The sequence below is a fragment of the Macaca fascicularis genome, chromosome 4, assembly GCF_037993035.2.
Source record: "Macaca fascicularis isolate 582-1 chromosome 4, T2T-MFA8v1.1".
NCBI classification, from domain to species: domain Eukaryota; kingdom Metazoa; phylum Chordata; class Mammalia; order Primates; family Cercopithecidae; genus Macaca; species Macaca fascicularis.
The window spans coordinates 131,709,780-131,723,541 of NC_088378.1; the positions used below are offsets into that span (position 1 = coordinate 131,709,780).

The following is a 13,762-nucleotide window of genomic DNA, read 5'->3' on the forward strand; positions in this document are numbered from 1 at the left end:
AGAATGAAGACTGTGTGTGGGTAGGGCACTGGGCTGCTGCAGTTTCATGGGGAAGGGTGCACCTATCAACCCTATCCCAAGACACATTTCCCTGGGGGAGGAAGAGGAAGGACCTGGAAAGGCCTAAGGGCATATTCTCTGTATAGCCCCACTGTAGGAGAAAGTGGAATGGGGGTGGGGGGCCATAGAAATGGACCATCTAAGGGAAACTTTGTCAGGTGGTGGCCAGGGGTGTTCAAAGCTCATTGCTTGCATCACCAGCTATTAGAGATCAGATAGGGCAATTAGAGGGTCCTGGTTCTCACATCCCCAAACACACACTGTTCTGGCCTGCTGGGCTCTCTAACTTGGTTGGATGTCTTTGAGTCCTCAATGGTGCCCCCTGCCTGCCTCCCCTCTGCCCTATGCCAAGGTGTGCTGGCAAATGTTTAACAACCAGCTCTCTGGAAAAGACAATTTCTGTGATATAAATACTCCCATGTTTAATTTCAAGCTACCAGTATGTCAAATGGCTTGCAAAATTCCATTCCTGAAAATGTAAACAATTGGTTCTCACAGAGCTGGTACAAGCTGGCTCCAGCACACCACCCCCAGCCCATCCCAGATTCCCTCATAGGAAGAAGGCACAAGTTTAAAGGCAGACTGGGTAGGGATGGTATGAATTTAATATTTTTTAGTATTACAATATATTCTTATAAAAAAGGTGCAAGTGAAAAAGGACACTGCAGATTTTGTCCATTAGCCTCATTTGTCATCTGAGGCAGCTGGTGAGAATAGCCCTGGCATGAAGGCATCCCTGGTAGAGGTCGGGGGAGATGGTCACAGCTCCCAGTTGGTGGAAATGGAATGGGAGTAGGGAGAGGCTGGACCAGACCTTTCCCCATTCACCTGGAGAATTTTCTTCTCCCACTGCCCTAAACACTTGATTTCCATCACAGGGGAGAAATGCTGCTGAGAAGGTTGTGTTAGGTTGACGATGAATTTTACGTTGGCCACAAAATTAGCTGAAGAAACTTATCTAAAGGTGGCAGGAGCGGTGGGGAAGGGCATGAAAAAAGCAAGACCAAGAAACATTAAGAGGCTAAAACATTTAACATATTAAGGACCAGCTCAGCCATCCCCATTGGGCACCAGCCCCTTCTTACTCAGTTGAGTATGAGTCCGTGGTCCAAGGCACTGGAGATCTGGCTACAGTGGCATCTAGCACTAGAGCCACTGGCCAGCTCTAGAAAATAAATAGAAAAATATCTTTTAGAGAAGGCTGGGCTCTGGAACAACTATTTGTGTCCTCTGTCAACAGTTGAACCAAATTCTGCTTTTCTGAAGATCAAATGTGTCTTGAACAGCTTCCATAGTCCCTGTCTTCTCAGGTGTGTATCCAGTCTTCCATGGTGGGTGGGAATGCCAGACATGCTTGTGGAGCCATCCCCTGTTCCCTGCCCCTTTGGGGGGTTAGGTTGACAGCTTGGCCGGTTTGGGAGAGGACCTTTAGAGGCCTCACCCACAACCTCCCATCTTCCCCAACACCTGTCTTGCAGTGGGAGCTCTTGGGGGTGCAGATGGGTATAGCCAAACTCTGTGCAGCTGTTCTGCCTGGAAGCCTTTATCTTGCCCTCACCTGGGTTCCAGGATGGCCTCTTCACACCTGTGTCAGCCAGGCTTGCACTTGCTCAGATCCCTCCCACCAGAACACACGCGCCACCCACCCCCTCAAACCAACGCACATGCTGGACTCGCCGACCCTGTGTTTCTTCCCCCACAGCTACACTACGGTCCCAGCCCCAGGAGTCTGATGCAGGTGAAAGGCAGAAGATAGGCAGCTGAGAGTGGGCCCAGCTCACCAGTCTCCACTGGCAATAACCCGGAGCCAGGGATTAGGTTGGAAAGTGAGAAACACAGGGAAGGGCAGAAGGGCCAAGAGCTGGTCGATGGTAGAGGTCAGGCAGGGCCAGTCTCACAGAGGATGAAAGGCCAACTCGGAGCGTGGAATTGAAAATAAGAGCCTTGATGGAGTTTTAGAAGAAAAACTGTCTAGATACAGCCATCCCATCCACCAAGGCCAGCACAAGATGGACAAAATGGAAGGTGGGAGTGGATGGGAGGACCGGAAGGAGCCCTTTGCAGGTCAGGCTGAAGAACCAAATTGGGTACCAGAGGTGGGGTGGCCCCCTCTCAGCCTTCCTCCTCCATCCACAACCCCCCAGTTTCCCTTGCCTGCTCTGCTGTTCGCCCCATCCGAACGCCTGAGAGGAGGGGATACCCTTAGAGACAGCATGTTAATGCAGAGGGCAGCTCTGGCCCACAGACTTCTCAGGAAGCAACTCTCCAACGCCAGTGGACACATGGTTCCAAGTGGCCACCTGCAGGCTGAACAGAGGCCACTGTGGCTTCTGCCTTGAGGCTGGTGTTAGAGAAGGGGTGGGAAGGCCTGAGCAATTTATATTAAATAGAGAGCTGTGGGATGGAGCTAAGCATTCAAGTGCTGCCCTCTGCTGAGGGGCTATAGGGGACTCCAAGGCAACATCTGAGGTCACTGTCTGGCTTCACAACAATGGCCAGGTGTCCAGGAGGTGGGGACATGGGAGATGCCCAAGGCATGAGGTGTGGTGATGAATGAGGTCTTTCTTGAGCCCCTCGCCAGATTCATCAAGCACCTGGTAGTAAGCCATAGCTGTGGAAACCCAAGGTGAGTCTTCTAGGATTGTGGATTAGTAGACAGGATGGCAGTGAGGGTAGAGAAGGAAGGGGGAGAGACTTAAGACATACAGGGAGAGGCCAAAGGACCTGGGAAACAGACATTGTTACTCTGTCCTGATGTCTTTGGTCCCTGCATCATCCTTCCAACATTGACTGTTTTCTGGAACCTACCAGAGCTGATCTAACTAGAATATATAATGCCTCCTCTGTTTCCGTTCAAGAGGAAAGTTTGCCCCTAGGTCAATGTTCTGTTGAGCCTCCCTTTGAGAGACAGGAGTCTGGATTCCCTCACCAGATTCCCTCTCAGGGGCTCCCTCCATCATGCTGCACAGGAAATCTGGACAAGGCTGTGGACCTCTCCAGTCGAGATCTGGAACTGTTCTGTGCTAGCACATGGGTGCCCATGGTAGGGGATGGGGAACAGGGCCCCTTCAGCCTGGGGTTAGCTGGCCTGAGGCCTTCCAGGGATGTCCAAGTCAGCCTCAGAATAATCCCTAGGGCCAGGGCGCAGAAGGAACCATGTGAAGGAGATGAGAGGAGCCCCTTAAGGTAAGCGTTGGGAGTACACCTGGTCCAGCCACACACAGCCCCCCACCCCAGGACCCAGCCCAGGGCTCTAAACCAAGCACCAAATGGCTTAAATATCACCACCTCCTCCACTCAGCCCCATTCTCACCCATCCCTGTCTCCTGGCCTCCTGTGCGGCCAGTTCCCCAGGTCAATAATTTAGCCGGTTTATTGCCCGCTCCCGGGTGACTTCCAGGGCCTGGCTCCCTGATCGCTTGCGGCTGCGCTTGAGCTTGCATAAGTCCTTGTCGAAGACCTCCCCAGAGCGCAGAGCTGACACCAGGTCATCGAACTCGCCTCCCTCCTCCAGCGAGCTGCCCGCAGCCAGGACCTTCCGCTGCCGCTGCCACCGCTCACGCTCCCTCTGCTCCTTCAGCTGCGGGCGGGGGGCCAGAGGTAGGAACCCTCTCAGGGAGAGGCACTGAGGCCAGGGAAGCCCCCCAGCCCTGGGCTAACTCCTAGGCCATGGTCATGCTGCCTGCCTGTATCCGTTGGCCCCGCTTTCCTCCTGCCTAGGACATACAGGCTCCCCGCCTCACACCATTCTCTTCCCTCAGGCTGGGAAGAAGTTTCTCTCTCCTGGGGCTGACATCCAACCCCTATGATGCTCCTCAGTCCCTGCCTTCCTCCCACACACCCCAGTTTGGGGGTGCTCTTCCCAGGTAGCACCCATCTCCCCTCAGTCCCAGGCCCATCACGGCCCCTCACCATGGCTTCCATGCGCGCCCGCCGCTCCTCCTCCTCCTTCCTCCTCCTCATGGCCTCTAGATCCTGCCGGGCCTCTGAGAAGGCCTGCAAGAAGGTGTCAAAGATGCCAAAGAATTCGTCCGGCTGCATCTTGCTGTCATGCTCCCCGAAGTGCATCAAGGCCTTGGCGAACTGTCAAAGGAGAGAACAGGGTTGGTGGAGAGTGCCTGGAGCATGCTGGGCTCAGCCCTTGAGGTTAGCTGGGTTCTAGCCAGAGCAGAACCCAGTGCAAGGCTGGGGACTGTTGGCACAGGTGGCAGGGCTGGAAGAGGCGAGAAGACACCTCCATCATCATCGAGATCAGAGACAAGGCTAAGGAGAAACGGGTAAAGAGTTGGGTTCACTCACAGTCCACCTTACAGCCACCCTTGGGCCTGTAAGGGGTAGGCATGAGATCAGGGGTATAGACCTTGGGAAGCCCTTCCTGAGGTCAGGAAGCGCCTGGCAGAACTCAGAACTTCAGAGATCCTCTAGTTATCAGGTGAATAACCCCTCTGTGCCTCAGCTTCCTCCTCTGTAAAATGGGAATAATAGAATCTACATCATTGTGGTGTTGGGGAGTTAGAGGAGCTGGTGGCTATAAAGGAGTAGCTATACTTATATATGCCAGGCACTATTCTGACTTACTGAGAGCTACCATTGTTAATTCAATCCACTCAGTATCCTCTAAGAAAGATCTCATTACTCAAAGTGTGCTTCCTGGACTAGCAGCAGGTTCACCTCCTGTTGGAAATGCAGAATCTCAGAGCCCAGGCCTCCTAAATGAGAATCTGTTTTAGTAAGACCCCCATACATGAGGTCTATGGGCATGTTAGGGTGAGAAGCAGATAGAGGCAGAGTAATTGTGTCCACCGCTGAGCTGTAGTGTCAGAGTCTAACCCAGTGCTGTCACTTACAGCTGGGCAATCTTGGGCAAGTTACTTAGCATCTCTGATTTTAGTGTTCATATCTGTCAAGTGGGAACTAAAACACTTAACATGATGCCTGATAGCTGATAAATGGATCTTTGCGGTATGTGGTTATCATGGCTTGTCTTGTTAAGAGTAAGGAAATGGTTTTCTCTCAAAGCTCTGTAACTCTGGGTTTGTCCCTCCTGGGCTGTCAGTGGTAGGAATGGGTGAAGGAGCTTGTTTAGATAAGGCTGGGTTGGCAAGCAGTGGGGGTTGGGGCACCCTTACCTTGTCCCTGGCCTCATTTAGCTGGTCCTCCAGCTCTGAGAAGCTGAAGCTGGACACCGTGATGAAGTCGCTCATGACGGGGACAAACTTGTCATTAGGCTCCCGCACCTGGCGCCTCTGATACTCCAGCTCCTGAGGAGGGAGGGCGAAGTGCTGCTTAGACTGGTGCCAAGATGAGAATCAGGGGTGCAGGGGTCACCATGTCTCCCATCCTTTTTGTCACTCATAGGACATTGAGCCCTTTGGAAGCGGGAACACCCTGCGTCTCAAAGTTCTAAGGATGGCAAAGACTATGAGCATTAGCAGCCCGCCCACCCTGCTGTCTTTTTCTCTAGAGCACTGAGACCCAACGTGTGACCTGGGGCCAGCAGCATCACCTGGGAAATTATGAGAAATACAGACTCTCAGACCCACAAGATCAGAAGCTGCATTTTAACAAGACTCATCGTTACAAGACTTCAGGTGAGTCATGCACAAAATTAGAGACATTTTCCTAAAGCTCCCAGCTGATTCAGAGGCTGCCAGCCCATGGATCACACTTGGAGCAGCACTTAAAAGGCCTATACAATTGTAAATTTGGAAGTCATCTTCCCCCACCACAGTGACAACAAAATGTTCTTTCTCATCCTTAATCTGTCTCTCAAATCCATTCTCCCCTTACCCACTGCCTCTCTCCACAGTGAAGATGGGAAGGGTCTCTTGTTCCTAGGTTTGGGGGACCTGTGTGGTCCCCATACTGGGCCAGTCTGGCTCACTTCCCCACTACTCTACTGGTGTTTTCTGGAAGGCTCGGGCCAGAGATAGTATCAGCCGAGAAGCCATCAGAACAGGAATGGTGGGAACAAGAGACCTGGGTCCTCCACCGGCCCAGGAAAGAGGCAGAGAGACGTAAGGAAGAACCTTCTGAGGACATCGGTCCCACTGCCACATTGTGTGCTTCCTGCCCCTAGCTGGCAGTCAAGGGATGAGGATTCTCTTTGCCATGCACTTGAATCCAGTGTAGGCATCGGTTAGATGTATGGTTCATTCCACTCCACTGCCAAATAAACACCAAGTTGGACAGTAACATGGGTATAGTCTCAGGTGACCCCTTTTAAAAGGTTCAGACTTAAGCCCCAGTAATCCAATTATCTTTTGGGAGGGCTGACCCTGTGCTAGAAGCTGTACCCACTGTGCCCGTTGTTTTTCACCCCTGTGTAGGAGCTTAGGGTGCAGTGATGAACAGTGTTTGCCAACAGCAGCCCTCACCCAGGTAGGCACTGACGAGGTACTCACCACCTCCACTGCTCTCAGGCCCCTCCTGAGGTTGCCCACCTCCTTCTCCAGCTCTGCTAGGCTGTGAGGAGACACAGAGGGAGGGGAATGAGGACCATCACCTCCTGCCTTGAGGTGCTAAGGCTGGTTCAGGAAGAGGGCAGAGCCAAGCACAGTGGCCTGGGAGTCGGTGAGCCTGGGTTCCAGCCCTGGTGTGGCCACTGATGGCCCTGACAAAGCACCTCCCCTTCGTGCCTCTGTCTGTGCATCTATAAATTAACAAGGTGAAACCTGCGTTCTATAGATCTTTCCAGGTCAGAAATGTCATGCTGCAACATGAGAACGTTTCCAACCTGTGGCTTCTGGCTTAGACTATTTATTTTTATTACTACCAGGTAATGCTTATGAGCTCTTTATGTGATCCTGCAAGCAATAGCATTCGATACCAGTGAGCCATGTACCACTATGTTTCTAGTTTTCCTGGAGATGACATCTATCACCTAAATGTTCAGGTCTAATTTCTTGCCTAGCAGATGCTGTTGGTGCCCCACCCACATTTCCTTGGACCATCCATTGTAGGGCATGGCCCCAACTCTTCCGACTGTATGGACACTCCCTTTTTGAGGCCAAGCTCCTTCCACCTGTACCTGTGGCCAGAGAGTTATTCCCTGCCCCTGCAGAGCCCCTCAGCCAACTTACTGAGAGGACATGCTGTCTGATTGCCCCAGCAACCTTGCCCTTCGGGTGGGAAAACTGAAGTAAGTATTCCATGCTGTTTCCCAGAATTCCTCATGGGGTTAAGCACCAATTGCCGTGAGTGGTAACTGGCGTAATAATGTTTGTTACTGGCATTCTTTCTATCTCTGGCTCGTTTCCCCATTCTTCTACTGGTATTTTCTGGAAGCATCTCTGAAATCAGGATTTAAGAGCAAATTGTCTTTGTTTGGTTTTCCCGGAAGCAGACCCTGAGACAGGATAGGTAGTCAAGGAAGTGAGCATGTTCTCAGAACACAGCAAGTGTGGTGGTGCCCATACAGTCAGCACAATAAACCTCAGCATTCGCATTGTAATGAGCTCATTCAAGCAAAGCTATCTGCAGTAGGGACTTTCCCCTCTAGAAAGCATGCACATTTTGATTTTACCTATCCTCATACTGGCCCTTTGCTCATTATATAAGAGTGAAAAAAAAACACACCCCTAGGTGGAAATGTAAGATGCTAATGAGACATGCAATATATGAAAAAGCACGCATAGCTACTACACATGTGCACCCAGAGGCCCACTCAGAGCCTGCTTCCTAATAACAGTTCTTCCCACCTCCTTATGAATTATCATGTAAGTCTCCCATAATGGGAGTCTTCTAGTGCCGGTCTTGGCTGTCTCATCCTTACAAGAAGCCCGCCCTGAATGCTCTCTCTCTCTCTCATGGTGTCCTGTCTATTCTGCACCTAACTTACAAGATATTCTTCTTGTTTTGCAATACATTGTTCTATGCTATACCCCCTTTGCTGTGTGTCTGTCTAAATTATTTTAAACTCAGAAGACAAGAACCGAGGTCTCACATCAGCCATCATCGAGCCCAGAGTAGACCCCAAAAGAGGAAAGTAAGACAAGAATGAGGGTCATGATGGGGAGAAGGAAGTCTTGGAGAGGCCCCTCACTTGACTTTGGCAGCTTCTGGAAGATGCTGCAGCTCTGAAGGCATGTTCAGAATATCAGGAAAATGCTTCTCCAGGATCATGATCAGGTAATGGAGCAGAGAGATGTTTCTGTGGACGAAAGTCAGGTCAGTGGTAAGTGACAGAGGAAACTGGGCACAAGGGTCAGAGGGAAACTAGGATGGGGTGTTAAGAGAAAGGGGTGATGAGTCTTAGGATGTGCCCGTCCTAATAAAGGGAGGATGTGAGAGGCCAGGGTAGGGTGAGATAGAGGCCAAGGAAGTGGCCAGGAAGGGAGGTCCTCACCTGTCGATGCTGGACTTGGTGTCAGCAATCTTGTTGAGGCTGGCCACTCGGAACCCGTAGGCACCCCCACGCTGCCCTTTGTTCATGAAGTTGCCTATGGCTAGGATGACCTCTAGCATCTGCCTTAGACGCTTGCTGCGGACCAGCTCCCGGGAGGCCAACAGGATGGCTGGGAGAGGAAGCACAGGTCAGAGCCCTGCATGGGCTAGGCAGGGCAGTGGTTCCCATTGCACCCCAGGAAGATGCCACCACAAAGTTCAGAAAAGGGGCTGTCAAATGTCTTCAACTCTCAGTGAGGCAGAGATTATACCCACTGCTCAGCAGACCCATCGATTTCACATTCACCCACCTCCAGGGGAAGCAGACACTTTCACTAAGGCCAATTCACCAGACACCCCATTTGTAGGACATGCCAAGTCTTCCCAAGAAGATAATTTCAGAAGATCTTTTCTTACATGTACTTAAAGATTATTAAGAAGGCCGGGTGCAGTGGCTCACGCCTGTAATCCCAGCACTTTGGGAGGCTGAGGCAGGGAGATCGCTTGAGGTCAGGAGTTCGAGACCAGCCTGGCCAACATGGTGAAACCCTGTCTCTACTAAAAATACAAAAAATTAGTCGGGTGTGGTGGCACGTGCCTATAATCCCAGCTGCTTGGGAAGCTGAAGCAAAAGTGTCACTTGAACCCAAGAGGCTGAGGCTGCAGTGAGCCAAGACTGTGTCACTGCACTCGCCTGGGCAACAGCATGAGACTGTCTCAAAAAGAAAAAAAGATTATTCAGATATTCTTTCCATGAATATACTCATAAATATGACACTTTTACTTTTCTAAACCTAGCACTTAACTTCAGTATTTTACCTATTATGGGATTGCTTCTGCCTGTCTTGAAATGCTACATTCTATTGGTTTTTTGGAAAGAAAAAAAAAAATTCATCAACTAAAGAACATGTCCTCGATTATAATATTCTATTATTTTTGTTCTATAAAATAATGGCATGCTTTTCAGTTGATAGTGTCTAAGATTTGATGAAATAAGCTACTTGACGTACTGTTGAATGTCATTTTTAAGATTTTTCCAACCTTTGGGCATCTTAACCATTTTCCCCCAATGCTCTAAATGATATCTTTGCTAGAAATACAAACTAAGCTAACAGTAACCAAAACTTCAATAATTCACTCTGCTGTGTGCGCTCTGGCCCTTCCTCAGCTATGATGTCTTTATGGTGGGTGCGCAGAAGGGGGACACAAATCCTGAGACTTTCTCTACTAGTTACAGAATATGATTTTTGAATATTCAGTGTGGCAACAAAAAGACCAGATTATCCTGTGATCTATGGCTTATGCCAAACTGAACATGCTTTAAGATGCTGCTAGGAAGATAAAATGAAAATGACTTGGCTAAAAGTTTGTAGAAAGCTTTGAACACAGTTAGAAATAAGTAACTATTAAAAAGAAGCTGTACCAGCACTTTTGGAGGCTGAGGCAGGCGGATCACCTGAGGTCAGGAGTTTGAGACCAGCCTGGCCAACATGGCGAAACCCTGTCTCTACTGAAAATACAAAAATTAGCCGAGTGTGGTGGCACACGCCTATGTAACCCCAGTTACTCAGGAAGCTGAGACGGGAGAATTGCTTGAACCCGGGAGATAGAGGTTGCAGGGAGCCGAGATCACACCACTGCACTCCAGCCTGGGCAACAGAGTGAGACCCCATCTCAAAAAAAAAATTGTAAAAATAAATAGTAAGGTTTGTCAGTAGCTTTTAAGTTGAACACGTACATACTCTATAACCTAAAAGCCACATTATTCTTGGTGAGTATTTGGGTTGTTTCTAGGTTTTTTAAATTCCAAATCAAATGGGTAAATTATGGTGTATTCATATAATGGAATACAATGCAGAACTGAAAATGAATAACCCACTGCTACACGTAACACTAGGGACAACTCACAACCATAATGTTGGACAGAAGTTACCAGCATAAAATTATTCATACTCTATTATTCCATTCATATAAAGTTCAAAACAGGCCAGACACGGTGGCTCATGCTTACAATCCCAGCACTTTGGGAGGCCGAGGTGGGCAGATCACTTGAGCCCAGGAGTTTGAGACTAGCCTAGGCAACGTGGTGAAACCCTCTCTCTACAAAAATACAAAAATTAGCCAGGCTGGCAGCATGTCCCTGTAGTGCCAGCTACTTGGGAGGCTGAGGTGGGAGGATACCTTGAGCCCAGGAGGCAGAGGTTGCAGTGAGCCAAGATCACACCACTGCCCTCCAGTCTGGGTGACACGGCAGGACCCTGTCTCAAAAAAAAAATAAGTAAAAATTTAAAAAATAAAGTTTAAAACCGCTAAAACTAATCTAGCAGTCACGATGGGTTTGACCTTCAGAGAGGAGGGAAGGGGTAAAGTTTGGCGGGGGGGACATGAAGAAGGCTGCGGGGGGTTGGAAGCTGTTATTTCTTGATCTGGGTATTGATTACACATGTGGTTCCCTTTTTTAATTCCTCAAGTAAGACTCTTAGGATTTGTGTACTTTTCCATATGCATGTTATGTTTCAAAAAAAGTTTATTTAAAAAGAATACTTAGGAAAGTTTTTGGCAATTTATATTGGTTGGGATGTTTTTTCTAAGGTTTATATGCTATTTGGAAAATTTGCAAAGGAATCCTCCTAAAAATGCTAAAATGTTGGCAAAACAGAAAATGACAAGAGTTCAAAGGAAATCAGTGTAAATGGGAAAACGCCCAGACGCAATTCTGACATTTTAGATATATTCACAAGAATAATATATTCATGAATATATTCATAAGAATATTACATTTGCAACCATATTCATCTTGACTACATTTGGTGAATGTATTTATAATAAGAATCGGTAAATGTGGTGTATTCAGCAATAAATATATTCATAAGAAGAACATATTCAAGAATTATAAGTTCATGAATATATTCATAGAAGAACTGGAAAATTTGTCAAATTTGGTGAACTGGCTTTTGGCAAATGGACTCAGAGCCCTTGCTGGGGTTAGGAGGGCAGGTGTCAACAGCTCTTCACCTAGCTGGGATAGGCTAAATCTTAGCTCTTCCAGGAATACTTCCTGGGAGAACCGGAAGGAAGAATAAGAATCCCATCTTTGCACACTCCTCTTTTCTCCACCTACAGTCACACACACTGATCTGATTCTATAATACACAACTTCAGGCATCTCTTTCCTACCTAGCTCTTAGAGGAAAGAGACCTGTGTCTGGTCTATACAAGGACAGCAGCCATTGCTATACAGAGCAATTATTATAGAGCAGAGCGGTAGAAGAGTAGCTTTCCGCAGCAGATCTTGCTATCCCAAACACATCTTACTTGGCTTAGCTTGATATCAAAGGGAGACTCTTTCCTGAGTATCCACTGACTCTTTTTTTTTTTTTTTTTTCCTTTTTTGAGACAGAGTCTTGCTCTGTCACCCAGGCTGGAGTGCAGTGGTGCCATGTCGGCTCACTGAAAGCTCCGCCTCCTGGGTTCATGCTGTTCTCCTGCCTCAGCCTCCCCAGTAGCTGGGACTACAGACACCCACCACCATGCCCGGCTATTTTTTTTTATATTTTTTAGTAGTGACAGGGTTTCACCGTATTAGCCAAAGTGGTCTCAATCTCCTGACCTTATGATCCGCCCACCTTGGCCTCCCAAAGTGCTGGGATTACAGGTGTGAGCCACCGTACCCGGCCTCCACTGACTAATTCTTAGGCTCCTGGGAGCAGGAAACTGTGTGAGATTAAACCTTTCTGGTGGCTAAGCTACTCTGGTTCTGAATCTCCAAATGGCAATGGCTCATGTTTGTTCCACTGACCCAAGATATACAAATAGTTGTGCACACATGTCTTGCACTGAACCCCATATTTGTGCTGCATGCTCCAAAGGCAGTCTGCAGCAGGATGAAAGAAAGCTGTGAAGAAGATAAGGATTCACCCATCACCAGGGCAGGAGATATGGCCAGACCTTGGAAATGGAGAGTCACTGCTGTTATCTATGCTTACCACCTGTAGGTCCCTTGCTGTGTGTGTGTATGCGTGTGTGTGTAGTGTGAGGGGCAACGAGATCTGATTACAGAAGGTGTCTGCTTTAACTCTACGTGTTCCACCCTATCTAAAAACTCTCCCTGAAGCATGTCAATGGATTTCAGGAAGGGCTACTCTCTGGACTGGGCATCTCAGGGAGTACTGACTGGCCCAGGTGTCCAGCAGGGGGTGCCCATGTTCTGTTCTGCCCCCAGCCTGGTAACCTCAACATCCTGGTAACAGGCTTTCTTGCTCCCCTCTTCCGACCCTGTCCTCTCCACAGATGAGCCTCCCAGCCTCTCCTGCTTATTGCCTCCTGGGTCCACATGTCTGCCCACCATCCTGACCTCCTGCCTCTCCCAACAACTCCACACCCCTCCCTACTCTGCCATCAGCACAGGCAGCCCCTGGGAAGTACTAGAGGACAAGAGGGAAGGGACTGATTTTGAAGATCAGCCATCTGCATTCCTACCCTGGTTCCACCACTCACCAGTGTCATAGCCTCGGGACATTAACATAGCCCCACTTTAGAGAGGAGAGAATGGAGGCACACGGAAGTTAATAATAGCACCCACCGGTGGGATTCCTGTGATGACCAAATGAGGACCAACCAAGCAGAGTGCTTCACACAGTGCTTGGCGCGTGGTTCTCATTGAACTACAAATTTCTCATCTGGAAATGGCCTGTGTTGGAGGTGTTCCCTGACTCAGAAAATCAGATGCCTCTAGAAATCAGCTTGTGCAGTTTCCTACTTTCTGAATGGCTCACACTTAAACTCACATGCCCAGAAGTCTTCTATGAGCCTAGTACCTCTCAAGTAGGGTAAAGACCGATGAGCTCAGTCCCAGCCAGGCATTGTTGTAGGTGTGGCTATTATTATCTTTTCTACCTTTCCATCCCATGCTGGGGCAGATGTCAATAGATGCCCCACCTTGGAGAGCTTGCATGCTGAGGCATAAGGAACATGTCACAAGGTTGGTGCATGTGCTAATATAAGAAAGTGCATATTTTTATAATCATTTTACATTTTGTCTTTGAGGTTTTGCTTTTGCTTTGGGGTTGAGAATAAGAAAGGGGTTTCCCTCTGCCTCTGTTCACTGGCTCCCACCCACCCTCCCTTTCTCAGATGCCTCTCCACTCTAAGCCTCCTGCAACCCTCAGCCCTACCTTCCACTTTGGGCTTTGCCTCAGCCAGCCGCTCCTGGAATTTCTTCTTGAAGAAGAGGGCTTGCAGTCGCTGCTGGTAGTGGTCAATCCTGTAGACAAGGTGAGCCATGTCTTGAGGTATCCCACCCCTACCCAGGCCAGCC

General features: G+C 48.9%; 1 protein-coding gene across 27 annotated transcripts in view; it reads right to left on the reverse strand.

Moving 5' to 3' along the window:
• Positions 1-643: 643 nt before the first annotated feature.
• The window catches only part of DAAM2 (dishevelled associated activator of morphogenesis 2), a 114,513-nt gene continuing 101,394 nt past the window's right edge, over positions 644-13,762 (reverse strand). For all 27 annotated transcript variants that reach the window (XM_074038147.1, XM_045390816.2, XM_074038139.1 and 24 more), the window contains 7 exons: positions 13,620-13,708; positions 8,408-8,576; positions 8,105-8,212; positions 6,465-6,525; positions 5,190-5,321; positions 3,973-4,143; positions 644-3,640 (listed from right to left, as the gene is read on the reverse strand). In XM_074038147.1, the coding sequence (XP_073894248.1) occupies positions 3,416-3,640; positions 3,973-4,143; positions 5,190-5,321; positions 6,465-6,525; positions 8,105-8,212; positions 8,408-8,576; positions 13,620-13,708 (955 nt within the window). In that variant the 3' untranslated portion in view covers positions 644-3,415. The remainder of the gene's footprint in view (positions 3,641-3,972; positions 4,144-5,189; positions 5,322-6,464; positions 6,526-8,104; positions 8,213-8,407; positions 8,577-13,619; positions 13,709-13,762) is intronic.